Genomic DNA, 26,390 nt, shown 5'->3' on the forward strand with positions numbered 1-26,390 from the left:
TTTTAGTTTGACTAGATTTAACCAAAACCGGAGGGGAAAAGGTATTACTAGCCTTGTTATGTGCATCAGACATTCTTAGACATTTAGCAGTGTAATATGATCCCTGCTTGTTTTTACTGATAATGTTAGTTCGTTACATTGTCTACCATTCTGTTTTTCAAAGAACTGAAGGTCAGAAAATGTGTCTTATCCCTTTTTCTTAAACATATGATTTCTCACCCATCATTACTAGAACCATTAGCTTTCTCTAGCAGAATTTGTTGTGTTGTTTAACAGGCATGCCAAGTATTTATCTGTGAACAAAGAGGTGATCTGAAGTAGGAGATTCATTTGTCTGCAACCTGTGGGTTATGGATCCGATATCGGATCCGAACCGGCATGGTTTACCAGCTATGGATCCAAGCTCTCAGCTCCTCCCCTCACCCATAATGCCCTGCTCTACCCTCATGACCTCAGATCTCGTTTGCCCCGCTGGTGACCAGATTGTGTTCCATAAGCTCTTCAGCTAAGTGTAGTTTTTTTAGTCTTAAAGTGCTAATTTTTGAAGTTTTGTGTGAAAGTTGTGTGGAAGTGTAGGTTTCCCTATCTCTTAATCATACTTTTAGTGTTTAAAATTTAATTTTACTTATCCCTCCCCTCGCTGGTAGCGTAGTGTCTGTTTGGGCCTGTTGAGTGGTTTTGTTACTTTACTTTAACTCTAGTTTAAGTAACTTTTTTGCTTTTGGGATGTCTGAACAACCCAAAGCTGTGTTCTCCAAGTGCTCCGAGTGTGGCCATAAGCTTTCCCCGGCTGATGGCCACACTCGGTGTGTTAGATGCCTTGGGGTTGAACACCTCACTTCTGGATGTTCCATTTGTGTAGGGTTCAACCCCAGGGCATTGAAGGAGCGGAGGTCCAAGCTTGTCTTGGCAGGTCTTTTGCCACCGGACTCGGCTCCGGCCTCCGCTCCTTCGGGGGTAACCGTTTCTACGGTTGTCTCCTCTCCGGCTCCCCCTCCTCCTGCTGGGACTCAACCTCCCTGTAGTGGTTCAGAGGAGAGGGAAGCTAGAAAGAAGGACCGGAGGAGAAGCACCATAAGCGGGCGAGACCTCTGTTCGGCCCGCCAGCCAAGCGGGCTTCTCCTCCGGCCTCCTTGTCTGCTGGCTCTCCCCTCCTCGGCTCCGGTCTCCAGTGTGTTTTTCACGGGACCTGAGGAGGAGGAGACCCGATCTCCGTCGAGGCTATCGAGGAGGCACTCAAGGCCTACCTCGGTAGCCTCGTCGAGATCAACTTATAGCCTGTCAGGCGCTGATCTGGACGGATGATGAGAAGGTTCATCCAGGCCCAGATGCAGATGGGAGTGCTCTTGCCTCCCCTCTGGGGAGCTCAACCCCTTTTTTCAAGCCAATTGCTCCTTCTCCGCCCCGCTACCGGGTTCGGAGCAGTTGAGCCGAGCAGCCGGGCGGGGTGGGTCGGCCGATAGTACTTGGTACCGGATCCGACCCTGCCCTCGAGTGCCGGATCCGACCTCTCGGAGCCTGGATCCGAGCCGGATCTGGGGATCAGTGCTCCTTCGGCACCGTCTGTGTCGGAGCGCACTGTCCCTTCGGATCCGAGCGCTTCGCCGCCGGCTCCGATCCACTCCTCTGATCCGAGGTGGAGCCGATTGTCGGATCCTTTGGTCGAGGTCGGCTCCCCTTCGGCTTTTGATGTAGTGGAGAGGGCCCTGTTGAGGGTCTCGGACCCCCGGCACTTGCTTCGGCTCCGTCCGCTCCCTCTGCACTGGGTCAGGCTTCCACCATCCGGCCCTTGGGACAGCCCGCTCCTGTGCCCCAAGCTGTTCCCCTGGAACAGGTTACTGTTTGCGAGGAGTCCTCTGACAGCCCCCCGGAGGATGTTCACCGCAAACATACGTGCAAAAGGAGGCACATTGACTCCCGAGTCTCTCACAGAAGACACGGATTTGGAGGAAGGGAAGGCTCCCCACGGTCACCCCGAGGATGTCTCATTTGGAGACATCATGGAAATGCTCCGCATAAGGGGGGGGTGGTCTGCCCCCAAGTCTTCCTCGGACGAGTCCGTGTTCTTGGAGGCATTTGAAGCGGGCCCGTCTACCTCTTGGGTATCCCCTCCTGCCGAGCCCTTGGTGGATCTCATACCTACCAGGGCGTTGAAGGAACCGTACACCGTGGAGCCAATCCCAAAACGGCCCGACCGTATTCTCAGTCCCCCGGCTGACCGTGCCCATTGGAGTAAGGGGCCTCCGGTAGATGCCATGTTGATGGCGCCCACCAAGAGGGAACTTGCTCAGGAGAGTCCTCAGTCCATCCCCGAGCAAGGAGTCTCGGATGATGGACCGCTTGGGGAAGCGGATGTTTAGTTCAGCGACCTTCTCTGTGAGAGAGCTGAACTACCTGGCACACGTGATTAGGATGCAGCGCAATCTTATTAAAGAATACGCTGCATCCCCCCCAGAGTCCATGTCGGAGGAGGACAAAGTGCTGCACTCCACCCGCATGGCCACTCTTAGGTCCGTCACCAATACCTCTATGCGGCTACTGTCCCATGCTACGGAAGGTGCCGCTAGAGCCGCAGGGGCAGGCCTAGTTACTAGACGTCAGGCCTGGCTCCGTCATTGCGATTTCTCAGAGCCCTTCAAGGCGTCATTCGCGAATGCCCCCTTCGATGGTCCTCTTTGGCAAAACTGTTCGCGACACTTTGACCCAGAGCGAGGAGGACGGGAAGACGCTGTCTGCCGTCGGAATCCGCTTCTCTGCACCCCAGAGGCCCTATTCTAGGAACCAAAAGGGACAGAAGAAGATGTGGTTCCGGAAGTCGCAGCAATCTCATCCTGCTCCGGACAACCAGTCCTTCCCTGGCAGAGGAGGACAGGGAGGACGCCGCCCTAGGGGCAGAGGGGCTCCCAGGAACTTCGGGTCCAGAGAACCCTTCTCTGAACGGCCCGCAGCAGCCCTGAGGGTTGCCCGGCTGCTCCACTCTGGAGGCAGTCGGGGCGTTTCGGAGCACCTAGCGGCATGGGAGTCCATAACATCAGACCACTGGGTCCTCCAGATCATATCCAGAGGATACCGTATACCCTTTCTTCACTTGCCAAAATTGAAGTCCCTCCCCGACGTTCCACCCGGTCAGTGGGAGGCCGCTTTGGCAGAAATTGTCCATCTGCTAAAGAAAAGAGCCATCCAGCCCGTCCCCAGACCAGATCGGATCAGGGTTCTACTCCAGGTTCTTTTTAGTGCCAAAAAAGATGGGGGATCTAAGACCAATTTTAGACCTTTCACTATTGAACCTGGCAGTCCCCAAGGAGAAGTTCCGAATGGTCACGTTGCAGTCTATTCTCCCCCTTCTGGGAGAAAATCACTGGATGTGCTCCATAGACCTCAAGGATGCGTACTACCACATACTAATGGACAGGCGCTCCAGGAGGTTTCTCCGCTTCCGACTGGGAGCCAGTCACTACCAATTCCGGGTCCTTCCCTTTGGTCTCACCACACCCCCTAGGCTGTTCACCAAAGTATTAGCAGTGGTAGCGGCCCACCTGAGGCTTCACGGGGTACAGGTCTTTCCCTACCTGGACGACTGGCTTCTCACCGCCCCAACAAGGCATCTACTACTATTGGCGCGAGACTCCTTTCTCCATCTTGCTCCCCGTCTGGGCATCACAATAAACACAAAAAATCCAACCTAGCACCCACGCAGTTCATAGATTTTATAGGTGCCAGGTTAGACACAAGGAGATTAAAAGCCTTCCTCACTGCGGACAGAGTTCAAAATCTGCAATTCCAGGTGCGGGCCATTCTCCACTCAAGCTCAGTTCCGGAGTTGGTCCTGAGGGCCCTAGGGTCCATGGCGGCAATAGCTTCTTCCTCTCGCCAGGTTCAATATGCGCATCCTTCAATGGACACTCCTAGTTCAGTGGTCGTATCTTGCTCTTCCTATGCATCATCCCATTGCGATCAGCAAGGCTTGCAAGCGGTCCCTCCTGTGGTGGCTACACTCTCCAGATCTCCACGGAGGCCGTCCATTTTGTGCTTCTCCCCTTCTCACCACGGTGACCACGGATGCCTCCCGCCTCGGGTGGGGGGGGGGGCATTTTGCAGGCCGGACGGTCCAGGGCACGTGGAATGATTCAGAGACCTTACTGCATATCAACGTTCTAGAGATGAGAGCAGTGCTCTTAGCGTTGCTAGCACTTCAGGCCTTTCTTCCCTTGGGAACAATTGCGATTCAATCGGACAACATGTCGGTTGTCTGGTATATCAACAAACAAGGAGGAACCAGGTCTTACCCTCTTTGTCGAGAAGCCATGAGAGTGTGGGAATGGGCAATCTCCACCAACCGCTTTCTCATAGCAACGCATATTCCGGGTCGGTCCAACATCCTGGCGGACAAACTCAGTCGCACCATTCTCACCCTTACGAGTGGTCTCTCAATACTCAGGTAGCGGAACGCATCTTCGCACGGTGGGGAACTCCTTGTTGCGATCTTTTTGCCTCTCCCTCAAACACCAAGTGCGACAGTTTGTTCGCTCTGATACCTCCTCCGGAGGTTCCCCAAGAGACGCTCTGCTGCATGCTTGGCCACCCGGTCTTCTTTATGCTTATCCCCCCTTGCCTCTGATGCTCCAAGTTCTTCATAAAGCCTCTCGGTTGGGGTGCAGAATGATTCTCATTGCTCCATTTTGGCCTCGACAGATCTGGTTCCCTTCCTAAGGTCTCACTCAGTGAATCCTCCTTGGATTCTAGATCCCATTCGGATCTAATATCTCATCCATCCCACTTATCTCCTCCGAACCTGGACAACCTGAAGCTGACCGCTTGGCTGCTCCAGTTCCACTCTTGATCAGGACTCCCGGTATTTCGTCCCCTGTTAAGGCCATCCTGGTGGCAGCTCATAAGCCATCCACTAGGAAAGTCTACGCAGCAAGTGGAAACGGTTCTCTTTGTGGGCGGAGCGGCAAGGCCTAAATCCCTTCACAGTTCCTCTCCCTTTGGTGCTTGATTTTTAACCACTCTTTTTAATGATGGTGCCAGCAGTTCCACGGTCAAAGTACAACTGCGGCAATTTCTCATTATCACATTGGTCATACCTCCATTCCACTGATGTCTGCCAAGTTATGTAAGATTTTCCTTAACGCTAGTTTTCTTCTCAGGCCCCTGTAAAGCAAGCGGTTCCTCCTTGGGACCTTTCCTTAGTTCTCCAGGCCTTGACCGCCTTCTCGAACCGGGCGGCTACGGTAGATCTGAAATTCTTATCTTTCAAGACCGCCTTCTTAGTAGCCATTACTTCGGCCAAGAGAGTCTCAGAGCTTCAAGCATTATCAGCTAAACCTCCTTACTTGGTCTTTCATCCGGACCGTGTTTACCTCAGGACCAACCCGTCCTTTCTTCCTAAGGTAGCTTCTGAAGCAAACATTAATCAATCCATTAACCTCCCTGTTTTCTTTCCTAAATATGAAAACAAAGGTGAATACTAGCTTCACTCCTTAGATGTTCACAGGCAACTTAGATTTTATCTAAACAGGAAGGCTGGTCATAGGCAATCCGACCAGTTGTTCATTTCCTTTGCTAAATTTAATTTGGGCAAACCAATTTCTAAAGTCTCATTATCTCGCTGGATTTCACAATGTATCTTATTGGCTTATCAAGCTTGGAAGGCCGACCGGAGGGTGTTCATGCCCATTCAACCCGGTCAGTCTCTACCTCGGCAGCCTTTAAGGCTAGGATTCCTCTAGATGATATTTGTGCAGCAGCCACGTGGGCTTCATCTCATACTTTTATTTCCCACTACAAGTTGGATCTTACATCTAGGGGTAGAGCATCCTTTGGCTCCGCGGTGCTCCGGAATATCCTTCCATGATGGCCGCCCAAGATTCAGGTAGCTGGGGACTCTGTCCCACAGGTTGCAGACAAATGAATCTCCTACTTCAGATTTAGAAGTTATGTACTCACCATAACGTTCCATCTGAGTAGGTGTATTCATTTGTCTGCAACCATCCCGCCCTCCTATCCCCCTGGCCTTTCAGTTTCCTGCATATGATGTGTTTTACCCTTTTCAGGGTGTTCTTGCTGTTGGCAAACTCGATCTGAGGTCATGAGGGTAGAGCAGGGCATTATGGGTGAGGGGAGGAGCTGAGAGCTTGGATCCATAGCTGGTAAACCATGCCGGTTCGGATCCGATATCGGATCCATAACCCACAGGTTGCAGACAAATGAATACACCTACTCAGATGGAACATTATGGTGAGTACATAACTTCTAATTTTAAGCCGTGTGCTTCTGTGCTTCATTAACCTCCAGTTGGGATTCTTCTCGTCAGAATAGGAGGCTTTATGTTTCCATTCTACTGTTGTTGCCAGTTAAATAACTGACCACACCTATTGCCTTATTTCTTTATTCACTGTCTTGAAAGATCAGGTCTGTCCCCCCAAAATTTGTGTGTGGTGGTGATTTTCTTACAATAACTGTCAAAAATTCTCTCCTGCCCCTTGTGTTCACATTCCATCCATTGAACAAGGTCACTGCCATAAATGAATAAATGTACCACACAAAGTTTGCTTAAAGAACACTTGTACCACATAGGGGTACTGTCAGAATTCACTGCTGTAACAGACCTCACTACATTTGCTCTATCTTAATTTTTTTGCAGCTTTACTATCTGTTTTAACTTGATGAATCTTTTGACAAAACTGGACAAGATTTAGTGAGAGAGGTAACCAGTTGATATGTGCAGTACATCCCTAGAGATTAACAGCTTTCATTTAAAGTCTGCGTTATAATGTTCAGACTTTTTCCCTTATCTGCTTTATTTATGTTGATATTTTAACAGACAGCAAGAACTTGACTTGTATGGCCCTAGATTTGCTATCTCATGAGGTGTGAGTGACTTGTACATGCTGTTTGGCGAGTAATGGATGAACAGCAGAGTATTCCCTACTGAGGGATACAGAGACTTATATCATTATCTTTATATCCGAGCCCCACCAACCTCTCTCTTAGCCCCCCTTCAAAGGCTTTGCTCTAGTGAAAGGCAGTTTATTGTGATTGTGGAGCTTCTCTGGTTTTCATCTTTTAAAACACTAATACACTCTCCTAGCTTTTCCACACCATTGCCGTTTACAATTTACAAAGAAGTCATATAGCTAAACTGCAGTGCAGCTAACAGTTAACAAACTGTCACCTTTCTTGACTTGAAAGCTTTTGCAGGCAATGTCCTCAACTTGACTGTATCTGAAGAGGATTCCCTTGATGGAGCACCTTCTTTAAAGGTTTGTCCTTGCACCCTTTGGACTGAGAGACTGTCTCTAAAGGGAAATTAAGGGTGGCTGTTATAGAAACTGTTACATATTCTTCATAATTCAGTGTTTTTCTTACATGTCATACTACCCAAGACATAAAGAATAATTTGGACCATGTGACTACACAACATATTCTTTGTTCTTTTGTTCTGTGATTTTAAAGCGGCCTTTTCCATGTGAGCTTTTAGAATTGTAATTTATTGACCCTGTTCTGCCAGGAATGGGTCAATAGTGATCAGTACTCTACCCAGTAAACTAATTTAATGTTCAGTGCTTTTTTCATTAAAAGCTTTAATCTTCTAATGTTTTTAGTTTTTGCTTTATGGACAGCATTTGTTTTCATGTGCGTATTTTAATATGGCTAAAATATGTGTTGTTTACATAACATTAAACGTAGTGGCCTCTCTTATTTTTTATGTCTCTCCTGTTTTTAGTGGTTCAGGACAAAGCTAATATTGTACTAGGGGAAATGTCATCTTATTTAAATGCTTCATTTTGTTGACTTGATTATTACAACTTCTGCTTCCACATGTATGACTTTAAAGAGGTCTTTAGCCCATAAAAAAATGCATTTATGTCTAATAGCATTTAATTGGTTAAAGAAATATTCATACTTGAAAAGAAATATTTAGAAAGTGTGTATGTTTATATATTTATTTATTTTTGTTGACCGGGTAAGTCCGGAGTGCCTATTTTCACTGGAGGCCCAGGGAGAAATGCTCCAGACACATCTCTGGAATGTGGGAGGAAACCGGAGTACCCGGGGGAAATTCACGCAAACTCAGGGAGGACATGCATACTCCACACAGAAGGCACCCTGGCCGAGAATCAAAACAGAGAAGCTCTTGCTGTGAGGCGACAATGTTAACCGCTGCACCATTGCACAGCCCAATATAAATTAAGTATGAATGTAAGTATGAAAATATATTTATTCATGCTTGCATTCTGGCTTAGACAAAATAAAACCTTTTTTTCTGTTTTTGTGAATCTGTTAAGAATTTATCAGCTGTAAGCTGTGTAAGATGTACATCACCCTGTGCCCCTTATTATCATCATTTTTCAGCATGTGTTAAAAACCTGTTTTTTCTTTCCACATATGGGAAAGGAATGTGTAGTATTTTTTTAAGATCCTGACTTCTCAAGATTATGTGCCAGCAGCAGCCCTTCTCTGCTTTCCCCTTAGCTTCTTAGTTGCACCCTTTTTCCTGAAATCTTTATCTATGTTTGCTTCAGTCGAAATCTCATCTACGTCTAGGATTTTAGGGACAGCATTTATAATATGCATGTCAAAATAGTATCTGATGACATTTTTGTTGCTGTAACTGATATTACTTTGTATTGCTGTCATAAGCCAGTTGCAGAAAAGGTACTGTTGGGCCTCTTTTGTCTTTCTCCATAGATTCATAGTTCGTTACTAGGTCATTGATCTGTAAGGATCTTTAGAATTCTAAATATACGTTCACATGGAGTTATATTTTAAGTACAAATGACCCAGCGGACTGCAGAACATTTGCATACTTGACCTCTAGTATTCTTTGAAGAATCCTTTGCTTTTGTGAGCATTCTACACTTTCTTAAGCTTTGTCTCTGTTTCTGCTTTGAGCTCTACCAAATTTCTGCTTTTCATATACCCATCACCTTTTGGTGAAGGACAGTTTCCTTCCACTCCCCTAATATTTGCACCGTCTTGCTTTATAGTAGAAGTGCTCTGTCAGTGTCCCTGTTAAATTAGTGTTCCAGATGCTGAGTAACAATGTTTCTTTGTATATCTTCACAGTCTGAGAGTCTAATTAGGGCAGAAGGTGAGAGAGTAAATTCATTCTGAAGATTTCTGCATGCCATAGAACTTCACCAGTCTTATATAAGTATTCCAGCAGAACGTCATCTGTCGCTGTCAGTATTTCAGCTGCTGTCCAAGTAACTATTGCATACTGCTATTTTGCTTTTTAAGTTGGAGTCTTGAATTAACTCATTAGTGGGGTATGTAGGTTTTCTTTCTTTTTTCAGGGGAGGATATGGCTCTTACTGCTACCTTCTTTTCTATGCACTTTTTTTTCCTGATAGATCCATTTGTTTTGTGAGCGAAGACATCCTGCCATATGCCTGCAAGCTGTCAAGTCTCCCTCTTTAGGGAGGATGCCTTTCACGCTGCTACCAATTATAAGAATTCCACTTTTGGAAAAGCAACAGCGTACTGCTGAGGAAGGAAATTTTTAATGAAGCAGAGTGTAATATAGGGGGTGGAGAATAGTTGCATCCCAAGTATGCCAGGCATATGCTGATGTGTACATTATAGCATGCTTCCTCTATGGAAACAGCATGGACAGCTGTGGGAACCTTGACCTTCAGTCTTCACTAGAAAGTGCACCAAGTGCAAACCCCCACCATCCCCCCAGCGGAAGAACTAGCTTTAACTGCTCTATCTTCCCCCAACTTTATCCTGCTCCCCCAAATTTATTTCCACCATGAAAACCCAGGTCCCAGTCAGAGTAACATCTTTCCGCGCTTTGGATCCAGCTAGTGGGGTATGTAGGTTCTAGAGTAAATGGTAAGTTAAGTGATAATGCCTTCCGGGTTGGACACTGAAAAGTAACAAGCCTGTCAGAGTAATAAATCTTGGTGCTGCATGTGTGTAGAAGCTTTCTCACCCATGAGAGGGCTATTAGTTCCCTATAATAGCTACCCCTGGAGGGTGTTACAGTATGTAAAATGGTAACAGTAGTGTTTTAGTGGTTTTGAAAAGGTTTTTATTGTGATGTATAGGATTTGTTTTTATTATTACCATTTTTTAAGTTCTGGAGAAAAAATAGAGCATACATTAATTGGAATGAAATGATTTAAAAATCATTGCTGTGATTTTCTTTTGTTTTTTTTAAGCTTAACTCCATACATTATGACATTCACTGCATTCCTCGTAAGATGCACCATACCCCATCTGTGGTTGGCTGCTTTATTTCTTCCCTTTGGTATCTTTTAGTATACACCAACACAGCAGCCAGCACTCCTCACACTGTGGTGACTAGATACTTAATAAATCGCAGAATTCCGTATTAAGTAAACATAACTTTATTCTGCCATAGCAGCATACCAGTTTTGGCTTAATTAGCCTTCATCAGTGCTTCATTACCAACAAGCAATGCTACAAGACTTAAATACATACCCCTTGCAAATGATTACAAATTCTCATTAAGTCCAGGAGGGAACAAGGCTCCCAGCCTGATGATCCAATTTTTCTCTCTATTGTTTAACAGTGTGGCTGTATCCTTTGTTATCCATGTTTATCAATGATAACAAAATGAAACATTGCAGGGGCAAGACTTTGGGTGAATGGTTTAATCAGGATAAGAAGATGAATTAGCTGAACAATCTTTGGGACAGTTTACTTTAAGGGGCACAGTAGTGAAAGGTTGCCATCCCTGTGATCATTGCAGTTTTTGTAAATATCTTCCTAATACATCAGAGGTGTATCAAATTAATATTTTTGGGAATTATGATACAGATTGGGTTATATATTTGGCAGCATGCAGCTGTTCAGCATTCTGTGTTGGACAAATTCATACTTTACAGCACAAAACTGCAATGTTTCATTTCATTATTATTGATAAGATTGTGTTAAACAGGGATAACAAAGGAGGTTGACACACTATGTTAAATAATAAAGAGAAAAGTTGGATTACCAGGCTGGGAGCCTTGTTCCCGCCTGGACTTGATGAAAATTTGTAAGAGACCAATGATTTGCAAGGGGTATGTATTTAAGTCTTGTAGCATTGTTTGTAATGAAGTACTGATGAAGGCTATTTAAGCTGAAACTGCTATGCTGTTATGGCAGAATAAAGTTATGTTTACTTAGTAAGGAATTGTGCTATTTATTAACTATCTAATCACCATAGTGTGAGGAGTGCTGGCTGCTGTGTTGGTGTATTTAAATTGGTATTTTTGATGTGCACCTGGCCTTACCTGCATGAATTGTTGGGGGGGGGGGTCTCCCTTTCCTTTCCCTGCTAGGATTTTCATTTTTGTAGTATTCTGATACCCTTTTCTATTTTTTTTTTTATTTTTAGTTCTTCTTTCCTTGTTCTAGTCATTTGTTTCATATGCTCCCCCTGTCCAAGAACCTTTTGCGTAATTCAAGCTTCAGTACAATTTTTTTACCCTTCCAGTTTTGAGTAATTGTTTAATTTCAGTACTGAACAGTCTGATAACATTAATTTCTCATTTTGTTCCAGATGCTGTCCTCTGGCTTTATGCCCCATACACACAGTATTACCAGATGTGCTGATGTTCTTCATTCCACATTGCTGCAGTCCTAACTATTGGGTAGTCCGCTGTCCAGTCGGCCCGAATACCAAAGTATAAGGCTGACGTCGGTCAGGGCGCATTAGACTGACGTCAGTACGTCAGGGTACTAATGCGCATGACCGACATCATATCCTCAGTCTTTTTTGCCGCATGGTCCGATGCAGAAGCAATTTTGCGAGTGCAGGTTGGCGTTCTGAAAATTTCTGAAGTCAGAGTTTCAGACCGAATCAAAGTTGGCTAAGTACCCGTTGGGGAATATTTTGTTTTTCTTGCCTCAGTATTTAACCGGATGTCAGAAAAAGTGAATAACTGTATTTCTTGTGGGAAACAGATACCTCATAGGGATTACCATACTTTGTGTATACCTTGTTTAGGGCCTGAGCACGACGTTGTTGGATGCCGTTCTTGTGCTAGATTTAACAAACGCACTATTAAGAGAAGGTTAGACTGTGCCAGGTTAGTGTTTGGGAAGCGTTGTAACTATAAATGCCGTCGGATGCTCCGACGCCAGCTTCGACTAAAAGCGCAAGGACAAAACAGCAAAGCCTAGAGGGAAGAACCGGCAGTCCCAGACGTCGGTTCTTTAGAGGGCTCAGTGGAGCCGGAGGTTTTGCCAGGTGTTTCTTTGGAGTCTCAGGGAGAGACTTTACTGTTACAGGATGTTTCCTCTCAGGAAGTAGGCCAGGCTGAGGGGGCTTCTCAGGTGGCTGTTCTTCCCTCACTTCCTAAGGTGGTTAGGGCCTCCCCTTCTGTTTCCAAGGCTTCTTTGAGGGGCAGGCCAAGTTTTGCTTCAGTGGGAGTTTCTCCTAGTGCTTCAGGGTCTTTGCCTAAGAAACATATGCTTAAAATGGCAGAAGATTTGATTACTATGATAAGGGGTTCTATGCCCTCCTGATAAGAGGCCTAGGGTGGAACCTGAGCTTGAGAGTTTTGAGCAATGCTCGGAGGCTTCTGAGTCTTCGGCTGAAGACTTGCAGGAGTTCCCTACTTATTCTGATTCTGATGTGGATGATTCTACTCCTTCAGCTTCTCCTCCTGAGGATTTTTCATTTTCAGAGACTTTGCATTCCATGAGGGAGCATTTTAAATGGGAAGGCCAAGATTTCTCTGATTCCAGGAAAAGGCTTAGGGAGTTCTTGTTTTTACCCCAGCATAGGCCTTTAGCTATACCTCCTGTTTTGAATGTGGTGGAAGATGTTTTTGCAGAGGCTTCCTAAATCCTGATTCTTTGCCTCCTGCCCCAGTTAAACCGGATAGGTATTATAGGGTGCCTGAAGCGAGTCCTAGGGCAGACCCGGAAACTGTCTCTCAGGGGCCTAAAGGTGTAAAGGCCTCAGTTGTTAAAAATCCTGTCCCTCCTGATAAAGAGGCAAGGGCTTTGGATAGATGGGGAAAGAAAGTGTATACTTCTTCCACTTTAGCCATGAGGGCGTTGAATTGTCAGTTTCACATGTTAAAATATCAGAATTATCTTCTTTCACAGTTGAAATCTAAGGTGGATGCTCTGGCGGAAGGTATTGACTGTAAAGAGTTGCAGGATTTAGTTCATGTGTCTGAACAGGTGGGTAAACATTCCTTGCAATGTGGTTTTGATGCTGTGCAGGCCTCCTCCAGGGTGGCTGCCACTGGTTCTGTTCTTCGTAGGCACGCCTGGTTGAGAGATCAGAACTTAGCTGAGCATGTTAAGGCGAGGATTTTGGATGCTCCTTTGCAGTCTGATGTGTTGTTTGGTTCGCCTGTGGAAGCAGTTTTGAAGAAAATGGAGGACAAGGCTAAATCTATGCAAACTGTTAAAGATTTTTACAGGTGCAGCCTCCAAGTTTAGTAGAAATTGGCCTACTAAGGGTTGGACTTTTCCTGCTTATGATTCCCAGTCTAGGGGTAGGTCTAGGCGTGGTAGGGGCAGAGCTCAGGGTTCTTTTAGGCCTAGGACAGGGAGTTCCCCTGCTCAGACTTCTGGGGAGGGCAGGGGTCAGTCCTTTCGTAAGCAGACCCAATGACCTGCCTTTTCAGCTGCCAGTTCATTCTCGCCTGGCAGCACCGTTGGGAGGAAGGCTGTCTCTTTTCAAAGAAAATTGGGATTTAATTACCCAAGACAGATGGGTTCTGGATATCATTCACCACGGTTACAGGTTTTATTTCCATACCTTGCCTCCTTTCAAAGGCATGCCAGACATTCCTCCTCTACAAAGACAAGAGGCTCACAAGCAAATTTCTCTGTTACTCCAAATAGGGGCCATTCAGCCGGTTCCTGTGCCAGAAAAGGGCCTAGGATTTTATTCTCGCCTGTTCCTAGTACCAAAAAAGGGGAACACGTGGAGACCAATTTTGGATTTATCTATCCTCAACACTTATCTGGACATTCCCAAGTTCAAGATGTTGACGTTACAACAGCTTTTACCTCTGCTGGGCAAAGATCACTGGATGGTAACTTTAGATCTCAAGGAGGCTTACCTTCATGTGCCTATAAGACTAAGTTGCAGAAAGTATCTGCGTTTCGAGCTGGAAATTCTCATTATCAGTTCTCTGCATTGCCCTTTGGCTTATCTACTGCCCAGAGTATTCACAAAGGTTCTGGCTCCAGTGATAGCTTACTTCAGGCTAAAAGGAATTCAAATCTATCCTTACTTGGACGATTGCCTGATTCTGGCTCAAGAAAAGGAAGACCTTCTACAGCATTTGGAATATGTCATAGCAGTGCTAAGATGCCTAGGGTATTCTGTGAACGAAATAAAGTCCAGTCTAGTACCCTCTCAAGACATGTGCTTTCTGGGTGTGAGACTGAATACAGCAGCCCAGATGGCCTTTTTAACCCCGGACAAACAAAAGAATCTTTCCAGTTACTTCCATCAACTATCTCTTCAGTCCGGGCTGACTGCAAGGACAGTCCTTCAAGCCTTAGGGTTCATGGCATCTTGTATTCTGGTGCTTCCCAATGCCAAACTGCATATGAGGAAGCTACAATGGTATCTCAAAAATGTATGGACACAGCACTGCCAGGATTTGGACACTGTCATTCAAGTAATACCTTGCATTCCAAAGGAATTTTTGTGGTGGGCTCAGGAATGTCACCTAAACAAGGGACTCTCTGTGACCCGGCCAGAGGCGAGTCAGATTCTAACGACAGATGCCTCAGACATTGCTTGGGGAGCTCATCTAAATGGAAAGTGGATACAAGACAAGTGGCCTGCCAGACTACAGCATCTACATATCAACATGAAGGAGATGTTAGCAGTCCAATTTGCATTAATGGCTTTCAAGGAGTTACTTCTTCCAGGGCAGGTGTTGATTCTAACAGACAACACAACTGTCATGTGGTACATCAACAAACAAGGGGAACACATTCTTACCCATTGTGCAGGCAAGCAATGATTTTATGGGAGACTGCTCAGCTTGCAACTAACTCTTCAGGCAAGGTTTCTGCCGGAGCACAGAACTCCTTAGCAGATGTGTTAAGCAGACAAATCATGGATCCCCACGAGTGGAAACTGGATCTTCATGTATTTCAAAAGTTGACAGTGTCCTGGGGAACTCCAGACATAGATCTGTTCGCTTCTCCACTAAACCACCAGCTGCCAAAGTTTTGCACAAAGAGGTTTCATCACACAGCTTGGAAAGTGGATGCTCTTTCTTTCAGTTGGAAAAATCTTCATGTGTATGCGTTTCCACCTCTGCCTCTTCTTCCAAAGGTGCTTCTAAAGGTCAGACAAGACAAGCCAAGGATGATTTTAATAGCTCCAGATTGGCCTCGGCAGCACTGGTACCCATTACTGAGGAGTCTGGTAAAGAAGCCTCCATGGCCTTTACCCTTGATTCCACACCTGTTGTCTCAGAGAGACGGTCACCTGCTCAATGTCAAGCTTCACTCTCTTCATCTAACAGCCTGGCATATTCTGCTTTGAAAGACAGCAGGTCTCAACTTCCTCAACAAGTTTTAAATGTGATTATGGAAGCCAGGAGACCTAGTACAAGAAAAGTGTACGCAGAAAAATGGAAGAGATTTTTATTTTGGAGTGCAGCAAACAATTTGGAGCCAAATCTGAGTGTGGCTCTTCAATATCTTACTGAGTTATTGGACAAAGGTTTGTCTTTCTCTTCCATTAAGATTCATGCTGTAGCAATTTCAGCTCACTATGATTGTGACCCACCATTGTTTTCGCATCCTTTGTTCAAGCAATTTCTTAGAGGGGCAAAGAATATAAGACCCCCACGTAGAGCTCCTACTCCTGCTTGGGACCTCAATTTTGTGTTGGAGAAACTTACTCTACAACCTTTTGAGCTCGGCTACTGCTGACTTGAAATACTTGTCATGGAAGACTGCTTTTTTGTTGGCCATTACTTCTGCAAGAAGGGTTTCTGAGTTGCAGGCCCTTATGGCAGTGGAGCCTTTTTTGATTTTTCATAAGGATAGGGTATCTTACGCACTAATCCTTCCTTTATGCCTAAGGTGGTTTCTAGTGTGGCTTTAAACCAAACTATTCATTTGCCTACTTTTTATGCAGATCCCCAAAATAAAGGGGAAAAGATTTTGCACACTTTAGATGTACACAGGCAATTGCGTTATTATTTGAGCAGGGCTAAAGATTTTAGGCAGTCTCAGCAGTTGTTTATTTCTTTTGCTTTGAGTTCTCAGGGCAAGCCTGTGTCAAAACAAACTATTTCTAGATGGATTGGGTGTTGCATTACATTTTGTTATTCCCATCATGGCAAGGAGATTCCAGCTGGGATTAGGCCTCATTCCACTAGGGCTACTGCCACTTCAACAGCATTTCTAAGGGGGGTGGCAACTAAGGATATTTTGGAGGCAGCTACTTGGAGTTCAGTGCATACTTTCTCTAAGCATTATCACCTTCCTCTCTACTCTAAGTCTAGGGCTGGTTTTGCCACAGCTATTTTGCAAGGCATGTTGTCAGTTCCTGCTTCTTTATGATTTGCCAGCCTCCCTTACCTCTGCTTTGGGATTCTACCCAATAGTTAGGACTGCAGCAATGTGGAATGAAGAACATAGTACAGTTTTGTACCTACCATAAATGTAGATGTTCGAGGATCCACATTGCTGCAGTCCAATTTACCCTCCCTCCTTCCCCTCTGTGTTTAGGGGTGGTTGTGTAGGTGAGGTTATAATCTGCTAATTTTGTATATTTTGTACATATATATTTTGGTGCAGGTATGTTGGCAGTGTTTGGTTTTGGGCCTTATCTTTTCAGGGTCTTCTGACATCTGGGGCAAGAAAAGACTGAGGATATGACGTCGGTCATGCGCATTAGTACCCTGACGTACTGACGTCAGTCTAATGCGCCCTGACCGACATCAGCCTTATACTTTGGTATTCGGGACGACTGGACAGCGGACTACCCAATAGTTAGGACTGCAGCAATGTGGATCCTCGAACATCTACATTTATGGTAGGTACAAAACTGTACTTTTTTTTAATGTGTGTCCCCAAATCTTTTGTGCCTGCTCCCAGACTTCTTAACCCCACTCACAGTGCCAAAGCGTGCATCATTCCTGCCTGTTCTTCCTGACATGTCCAACATCTCCTACCCCCCTTCCTGCCTTCCCTTACCAATCCCATGAGGGTTCGATAGCTGTGTTGTATCCTCATGCTTTGATCTCCTCCTCTATGCACTTTCTGCATGGTCCTTGCTCCCCGAATCATCATCTTAGTGTCTTGCAACTCTTTTTCCCAGTTCTTTCCAATTCTTTCTTATTCAATCTTATCCCTTCCTTCCCTTAGCACTTCATAGTTTGGTCCTTTGTCTCCCTGACCACTTACACTTCCTCCAGGGTGCCATCCTCTCTCTGTCTGCCCTTCCTGTCTGTTTCTTTTTCCTGCCTGCCATACTCTGTTCTTTCTTCAGGTCTCCTTGAGTAGCAGGTAGTTTCACCATTGTGTCTCTGATATTCTATATTTCTGTATTAACTGTTCCTTTGTTTAAATTTTCCCCCACCATCATTTTCTCTGGATACCAAATCTTCCTGTTGAGCTATCCCACGTTTCAGATTTATATTTTCTCCCTATCTTTGCCCCTCACCCCTCTGTTGCCCATTTTCTTCCTTCATCCCACTTCATGCATCTCAGTTCTTTTAGTGTTCCTTCATTCATGTTCTTTTTAAGTTTCTCCACATCTCACTGTCCCTTAGTCTCTTTTGCCTCATCTGCTTCTCTCCTGTTTCTGTTCTGTGAAATGAAGTTGCTTGTCAGTGGAGCCCTCAGTCCTACCTTTCCTATTCATTCGCTTTTTTTGCCTTGCTCTATAGTTTTTCCTTGCCTTTATTGACTCATTCCTCTGCCCTTTTGCATTTGTTGTGGCTTTTTATCTCTAGTGTCTATTTGTATGTTGCAGAGTAAGTGGTGGTTTATTGGTAGTATCATCAGCCTTGCTGCATTAATTCTCCTAAACAATGTTTGCCTCCTCTGTGGGGAGCATCTTTTACCTTTTTTCCAACTTCCACTAGGTTTCTGCCTTTTGTCTCTCTCACCATGTTCCCAGCATAGACCCCTAAGTTCCTGAGAAGCACAGCCTCTCGTATCTTACTCGTGCCCCACGTCTCTTTCCCTTTCCCTAATCTCACCACCGTCTTTTTTGTTGCACCTAATAGCCTGCATTTCCCCAAACTTCTCGAATGTCTTATAGTTTCCATTGCTGCAGCTACTTGCTCTGACATTAACTTGCAGTCATCTGCAGATAATTGCTCCCTATTTGAAATGTCTGCACTTGAAATACTAACAAGCCAAAAAAAAAAAAAAACAACCCAGGAAAAGAACAAATCTCTAACACCGCTCTTCTCCTTTAAAGTTCAATTTTGCAGAGGGGCAAGCTCTCCTGCACCCCACACCACCCAAACATATATATGCCAACTCCAGGGTCACTAGGTCACCATACCTTGGAGAAAAGGGAATGAAGGAAATGGCCCTCTTGGGCTTCTGATGTGCAAGTCCTTTTTTTTTTGCCATTCTGTGGGTCCCATCATTTCAAATGTTTCCCATATAACACAATATGAGATTTTACCTCCTTTCCTTCAGACATTGCTAAATTGTGTCTTGACTTCCATTGCCGGCTCCTGAATCACAAGCATAAACAGACCTGTTGATAGTGGGCACCACTGCCTGGTCTCCCTCTCTACCCTTATCTACTCAGACACTGCTCCTTTTATGAGTATTTCAGTTTCTGGGTCTTTGCACATGGCCTGTATCCAACATATGAACTTTACCCCACCTGCTACAGTGTCTCCATAGGAATTCCCACCTCACCATATCCAAGGCTTCTACAGGTCAAAGAGCACAATCCCACCCTTCCATGTGCAAAATTACAGAATGTCCCACCATTTTTTTCCTGCCTTTCTTCTTTTTAGAAAACTGTTTTTCCCACCTCTATTATTCTTGGCAATACTTCACCCAGTCTATCTGCAAAGACCTTTATCAGTATCTTGATGGCTACATTAATTAAAATGATGGGCCTATACTTTTCTAATTTGCCCCTCTCATTCCCCCTTTAGATGTGGCTATCCTGGCCCTCCTTATACTTGGATGTTTTCCTGAGTCCTGTATTCTCTTATTCTTCTGTTAGGGCCTTCCACACCCCCATTTGTAGAATACTAAGGGACTCCGGATGGCCCTGCAGATTTCCTCTCCTTCATCTTGTATATATGGCTGTCCTTATCTCATCCTTTGTCATCTCTGAATTCAACTTCTCTTTAATTGTTCTCCAGTATATAGCCCTCTAAATTATTCCGCAATTCTGTTCTGAAACTTCTGTTCATCCATGTTTGTAAATCTCACTGTAGTATTCTTTTGATATTTCCATGATTAGTTTATCCTCTTCCAAATATTTCCATCTCCTCCCCTTATCTGTACCTCTCTCTGCCTGTTTCATGTATTTATTTGTTATCCACCAATAGTGTCTCCAGTACCACTGTTGAATTTCTTGATCTTTAAGCTCCCTAATAACATTCTTATTGCGTTTTTCTCTGATCTGTAGTGCTTTTCTTCTACTTTCATTTAATCCAGCTTCCTTTTATACCACCTGAAGCTCTGTCCAACTTCTCAGCCACCTTTCTCTTTCCTTCTCTGCTCATCAGTTTTTCACTGACAATAACCAGGTTTGGCCTTGTCAGTTCTGTATGAGGTTATTCTTCTCTGATAGACAGGCAAGGTTTGGACCAAGATGGCCCAGCACAGTGATGATGAAAGGAATTCATGGCGATTCACTGTTCTTACAAATCCAGGTACTAAGATCGTTCATGAGCACTTCAGTTGTAATGTTGCAAGAGTTGATAAGCCATGGACAGTTACCCTGCATCTTTTGTTTACAGCAGCTTGTGAGCTCACAGTTTTATCAAGAAATTTCAGACACACTTGGTGGGAAAAGATAGAAGAGGCAGTTGGAAATTACATATCTAATGCAACAGTTATTTCCAAATGAATCCACTGAAAGAGAGCTGCTATAAGCTTGATTTTTTGTCCAGATGAAAATTTCAGTTGTGTTTTGTAAAGTTATTTGAAGTAACTTGCAGTTCCAAGTAGTTACTTGGAACTGCATAAAGGCTTAAAATTCCTTGTCCCACTCATGTCAGTTACCCATGAAAATGTTGACACTTTGAAATGTAAGTAAATCTGAACTTTCCTTTCAAGACCCACTCAGATATCACTATACATCAAGTAATGAGGTAAGTGTTTTCCCTACGGGGTTCACAATATCTGACATGTGAAGCTAGGAAAACAGACTGTTTAAAGTTTTTAATACCTGTGCCAAAATTAATTAAGAGCTGTCATTTAGAGCACTGTACTGCCCTTACAATAGAGGCGTGATTGAAGCTTCACAGGATTCGTAGATATCTCTCATGATGTAACTTCAGTGTATTCTCTGCAGAAAATTGGATGGTTCCCATTTAAAACTGGTGCCTCATTTTTACTAGCAGATTTTCATAAAATGCATTCCTGCTGTGAACATGCCAGCAAATTTCATTTTGCCACCACCATCCCATATACTCCCTTTAAAATCAGACAGCTACGCTGCTCAGTTGTTTTTCAGACATGAATTCAGGCAATCATCAGGGGAGAGAGCTTTCATAATTTTTTTCCTGCAACATGACTTGTCTTTCTAGCCATTTCAGAGATTTAGATAACTTGATTACCTGCTGAATCGGTTCCTTTTGGAAGTCTGAGGACCATGGGTGCAGACCTTGGATTCATGGAATTGGTAGTATGAAATGGGTAACATACCAAGTCCAAGGTTTCAGTACATCTGTATATTCCCCTTATTTTGTGGTATGGTGATGTTGGAGTTAGTATATGTAATTATTGGGATTCTGGAGGGTGCAGCTTTCCATGTCAGCAGGAGTAAAGGAGTCAAATATCTGTTATTAAAAAAAAAAAAAAACTTTAATGGCATTACAGCAAATTTCAAGATTTAATGTGCCTGTTTGCCAAATGCACATTATTTTTGTAGTTGTGAACTTGCAATTGCAGTTCCTTCAGTTCTGAAATGGACCCTGCAAGGGGGAATATAAATGCAACATTTAGTATGATAATGGTTAAGTAGTTCAGCAAAAATCAGTTGTGTTGTAAGAATTGTGCTATATTTATCCTTGATTTCTGGAGTTTAGAGCACAAGGACAGTATCTGGGTACTTCAGCTAAAACAAAGACGGACTGTTTTGTATTTGCATTTTGATTCACTTTTATTTTGTTAATTTTATTTATTTTTTTTGTTAGCCATGCAGTGGTGGATATTTTTATAAATAGTTCCTTTTTTGGTTTTAATGATCAACAGAACAAATTGAAATAGAGTAATGGCCATCATTGGTGTCACAATATTTACTTGTAGGAGGGTGGCCTAATGGTGAAGGTGTTTTCCTTACAAACACATGGTGCAGGGTTTGAGTCTCACAAGGGATAATTGGCTAGGCTTAAAATGGCTCGGAAGGGCAGTTAGCTTAGTATTAACCTATGAACCTATAATGAAGGAAGAATGAACGCACGTTTATTACTGGAGCGTGTAGCTTTTAAGATGTGCTTTTTCTCTGTTTCTCATTTTGTGTGCAAACATTTATAGTCTGATTTGATTGTGCTGAAAAAGGCATCCTTTCCTATCTGCTCACCAGTGTCTGAAATAGGCATACTTCACATGTTGTAGTGTTTTTAAGCATTTTTTTCTCAAACTGTTTTGTTTTTACCAAGGTCAGTAAATAACTGCATTTCCATGTAACCACCATTTTTGATCCGACATTGATCCATGCCTTTTAGTTTTTTTTCATCAGTTGGGTCATATTCCTCAAGGGTAATAGGAAATGTTTATTATAGTCAGACCTAGCTGCTGACTTGGTTGAACAATGCGGTTTGTCATGTATGTCTTGCGCTTAGCTTATTGGCTCTGTGTTTCCTTCTAAAATACACGTTTTACTTTTTTAGATCATGTTTGTAACTGCCATCTGTATTCCAGACGAATTATTTACTCATTCAGCTAAATTATCTACCGTCACATTTATCACTGATTTATACTAACTTGTAAATGTTTTGGCCTTGATTAACTGTTGTTTTTATTTCCCTGTGTTGTTTGATGTGCACCCAGACAATTGTACTGGTCTTTTTATATGTATTTTTGTTGTTTAACTATTGTCTTGCTTTTTCATTATTTTTTTGTGCTCAGGCCATGGCAGAAAAGGGTTATTTGGACCAGCTGATGTACCTGGATAACAAATGTAAAATAAGTAAATCAGTGCAGATAAGGGTAATCTTTGAGGTCAGCAGTGCTGTGCTACAACAAGCAGTATGTATTTATCTTTATGACATCCAAGCAGAGAAACTGCTAGATAAAAGGTAATAGCTAGACACATGTAATCCCGGGATCTGGAAACCCATCCAATATCGATCTCACTACTCCTTTCTTTTGGGCCCGGGTTGGTATCTCACAAGTTTACTACAGTTAAATCTGTATAAGTGCTGGTTCTGTTGATGAGGATGTAGATCCCTTCTTGGCATCTAGTCAGGTTGTGGTGTAGAGTGTGTGGAGCAAGGAATTCCAAAACCCAGGTGAGAAGCATCTGATGGGCAGAACACTGGTGATTGTTTAAAGACATTATAATCAAGGTAGGAGCGGAGTTAGAATTATGGTGTCCTGTTTAGTCCTTTTACCATAAAGAAAAGGTTGAAGATTCTAAGCATATCTAAACTCATCTGATTAACTTTTTTGTTTCTTTGTAGGATGAAGGACTTGTTGATAAGTCTAGCTCCAAGCCTGGATGTTGAAGTCAGTTGTGAGCCACCTCCTGAGGAGAAAGTGACAAGGTCCAGTGTGAACTCGCCAACTGGAAGTCATAAGTTGCTGGACATTTATCTGGCAAATATTAACAAGTAAGAAACAAAATCACCTCTAGATTATAACGGGAGGAGGTAGCTTTGAGGAGTTTATCCATGTGCAGACATTGGATGTCTTTGATCATGTTGTGCAGAGAAAACATCTGTGTCTTGAGTGACGACTTGGATTTCAGGGTTGGGTGGAAGGAAGAGTTAACGTGATATTAACCTCAATTCCTAAAACCTTGTTCATGGCTGTAAGCTTGTTTCATCATTCATTCATTTTTGTTTCATCATTGTTTTGTGTGTTTGAGCATGTATGAGTATGTCTGACGGTGTGGAATTGGATCTTTTTCATAGGATAGATAGAAACTAAAAGGCAATCAAGTCTGAAGACCACGCTTGCCTTTCAGATAACATTCTCAGGATGTTTTTTTTCATCAGTTGGGTCATATTCCTCAAGGGTAATAGGAAATGTTTATTATAGTCAGACCTAGCTGCTGACTTGGTTGAACAATGCGGTTTGTCATGTATGTCTTGCACTTAGCTTATTGGCTCTGTGTTTCCTTCTAAAATACACGTTTTACTTTTTTAGATCATGTTTGTAACTGCCATCTGTATTCCAGATGAATTATTTACTCATTCAGCTAAATTATCTACCGTCACATTTATCACTGATTTATACTAACTTGTAAATGTTTTGGCCGTGATTAACTGTTGATCTAAAGTAGTTACTTCATTTGATCTGCAACCTGTGGGTGTCGGATCCGACCTCGGATCTGATCCGGCAGCTTTCCAAGCTCCAAGATCCGAGCTCCTAGCTCCTCCCCCTACCCATAATCCCCTAGTACCAACCACATTACCTCAGATCGTTTTTCGCCGCGGCCAAAGAAACTTCCTTGTGAAGAGGTCCTGGCTGGGTGAGATCATTGCTGGTTTTTAAACCAATTTTTCACTCAAAGTTTTCGTGTGTGTGTGTTAGTTTCCCTTTTCTGCTTCTTCTGCTAGTTTTTTGGGTCACTTTTGTTAATTTTATAACTAGTTTATCTTCACTCCCCTCCCCCTCCTAGTGTTTGGGTGTGTGTGTGAATCATGTCAGAAGGGCCTAAGGCCATTTTCTCTAAATGTACTGAGTGTGGCCACAAGCTTTCTCCAGCTGATGGCCACACTCAGTGCATTTTGTGCCTGGGGCAGCCCATTTGTCAGAGGCCTGCCAAATCTGTGCGGCCTTTAACCACCGGGCACTCCGGGATAGGAAGAATAAGCTGATCCTGGCGGGAAAGCTCCCCCAGGAGTTGGCTTCTTCTTCCTCTCCCGTTCGGGCTCCAGCTGCTTCAGCAGCTTCGGCACCATCTATCCCCTTAGCTCTACCCGAGACTCAACCTCCCTCATCGGGTTTGAGCTCTGGGGAAACTACTGCCTCTTCCCTTAGAGAGAAGAGGCACAAGGATAAGGATGGACATAAGTCCCATAAAAGGCAGGCCGAATCTCATCCTTCGGCTCCGCCAGCAAAATTACTAAAATCTCCCTCGAGGGTCTCCGGATCCCCCTCCTCTCGGTGCCGTTCGCCCTGTTTTTCGCTGGAGCCGGAGGAGGAGGATAGGTCTCCCTCGAGATTTTCGAGGCGGCCGTCCCGGCCTGCCTCTACTACTTCATCTAGGTCGACCCGAAGCATCTCCGAAGCGGATATGGATCGGATGATGCGTTGGTTCTTACAGATCCAAATGCAGATGGGGATGCTCTTGCCTCCCCCCCCTCTGGGGGGAGTGCAGCCCCCATATTTGCCCCGATCACTCCTTCTCCGACTCGTTTTTGGGTCTCGGAGTCATCGGATCCAGGCCCTTTCGGACCCGGGGAATTGTCGGCGCCGATAGCGGTTGTCTCTTCGACGCCGACCATACCTTCGAGCTTGTTGGACCCGAGCTCTCGGGGCCGAGGGCTGAGCGTTGGATCCGAGGGAGTTGCTGTGTCTTCGGCGCTGTTGGCATCGGAGCACACCTCTGCCTCTGCGCTGACTGCATCGGCTCCGACCCCGATCCCTTCCTCGGATCCGAGGAGATTGCTCTCAGAGGCTGGTGAGAGTGGCTCTCCTTTGGCTTTTGAGGTAGTTTAGAGGGTACTGTCGAGGTCCTCCAGATCCCCGACCCGGGCTTCGGATCCACCCGTACCCCCACTGTATGAGGGTCTGTCTTCCATCATCCGTCCATCTGGACAGCCTGCCCAAGTCCTCCAGCTAGTTCCCGTGGAGGAACAACAACCCGTGGACAAGCCCTCTTCGGACAGTCCCACCAAGGAGGTCCCTCGGAAACATCAGTGCAAAAGGAGGCACCTGGACTCCCCCGAGTCCATTACCACAGACACGGACTTAGATGATACGGAGGGTTCCCCAAGATCACCCCCTGAAGATGTCTCCTTTGGAGACATCATGGAAATGTTGCGTATTAGAGGGGGGTGGTCAGCCCAAAAGCCCTCCATTGATGAGTCCGTGTTCCTGGAGGCCTTTGAGGCAGGCCCATCTACCTCCTGGGTGTCCCCTCCGGCCGACCCCCTGGTGGACTTAATTACCACTAGGGCTTGGAAGGAGCCCGACACCGTGGAGCCAATTCCAAGGCGCCCCAATAAAGTCCTCAGCCCACCCACAGATAGACCGTCTTGGGCCAAAGGAACCCCCGTTGATGCTATGTTGGTGGCGGCAGCCACCAAGAAAGAACTTGCGCAGGAGAGTTCTTTGGTTCACCCGCCGGATAAGGAATCTCGAGCGCTTGACCGGATTGGGAAGCGGATGTTTGCTTCAGCGACCTTTTCCATAAGGGTGCTGAACTATGTGGCACATACCATTAGGCTACAGTGAGACTTGATTAAGGAATAAGCTGCAGCCCCCCCAGAGACCGCATTACATATCAATGTCCTAGAGATGAGGGCGGTGCTTTTGGCGTTGCAAGCTCTCCACGACCTTCTTCCCATAGGGACTATTGCAATCCAGACAGATAACATGGCAGTAGTCTGGTATATAAACAAACAAGGAGGGACCAGATCTTACCCCCTGTGTCGAAAAGCCATGAGAGTGTGGGAATGGGCGATTTCCACCAACCGCTTTCTGATAGCAACACACATTCCGGGGCGGTCCAACATATTAGCGGACAAGCTAAGTTGAGTGTTCCTTACTCCATACAAGTGGTCTCTGAACCCATCTTCCACAAATGGGGTCAACCTCGCTGCGACCTTTTCGCTTCTCCTTTAAACACAAAATGCAGCGAGTACTTCGCAATAGTTCCCCCCCAGAGGAGAAACCCCCAGAGACGCTCTAGTCCATGCTTGGCCTCCCGGACTCCTTTATGCTTATCCCCCCCCCCCCACTTATGATGAAATTCATCCAGAAAGCCTGTCGGTTGGGGAGCAGAGTTATCCTCATAGCCCCATTCTGGCCTCGGCAGATCTGGTTCCCCTTTCTGCGGTCTCACAGTGTGGCTCCCCCATGGATTCTGGATCCCAGTCCAG

At 44.9% G+C, this 26,390-nt stretch overlaps 1 protein-coding gene across 5 annotated transcripts in view; it reads left to right on the top strand.

The window, feature by feature from the left end:
* Positions 1–26,390, top strand: part of SRGAP2 (SLIT-ROBO Rho GTPase activating protein 2) — a 1,651,541-nt gene that overhangs the window by 1,491,715 nt on the left and 133,436 nt on the right. Inside the window, exon 21 of one of the 5 annotated variants that reach the window (XM_044076851.1) lies at positions 22,799–22,913. The exons of the other annotated variants lie outside the window; for them this stretch is intronic. Within the exon in view, the coding sequence (XP_043932786.1) occupies positions 22,799–22,844 (46 nt within the window). The 3' untranslated portion in view covers positions 22,845–22,913. Of the gene's footprint in view, positions 1–22,798; positions 22,914–26,390 lie in introns of those variants that run through there. 5 annotated transcript variants of the gene reach the window in all.

Source organism: Protopterus annectens, chromosome 7.part0, assembly GCF_019279795.1.
Source record: "Protopterus annectens isolate FY-2018-M chromosome 7.part0, PAN1.0, whole genome shotgun sequence".
NCBI lineage: Eukaryota > Metazoa > Chordata > Ceratodontiformes > Protopteridae > Protopterus > Protopterus annectens.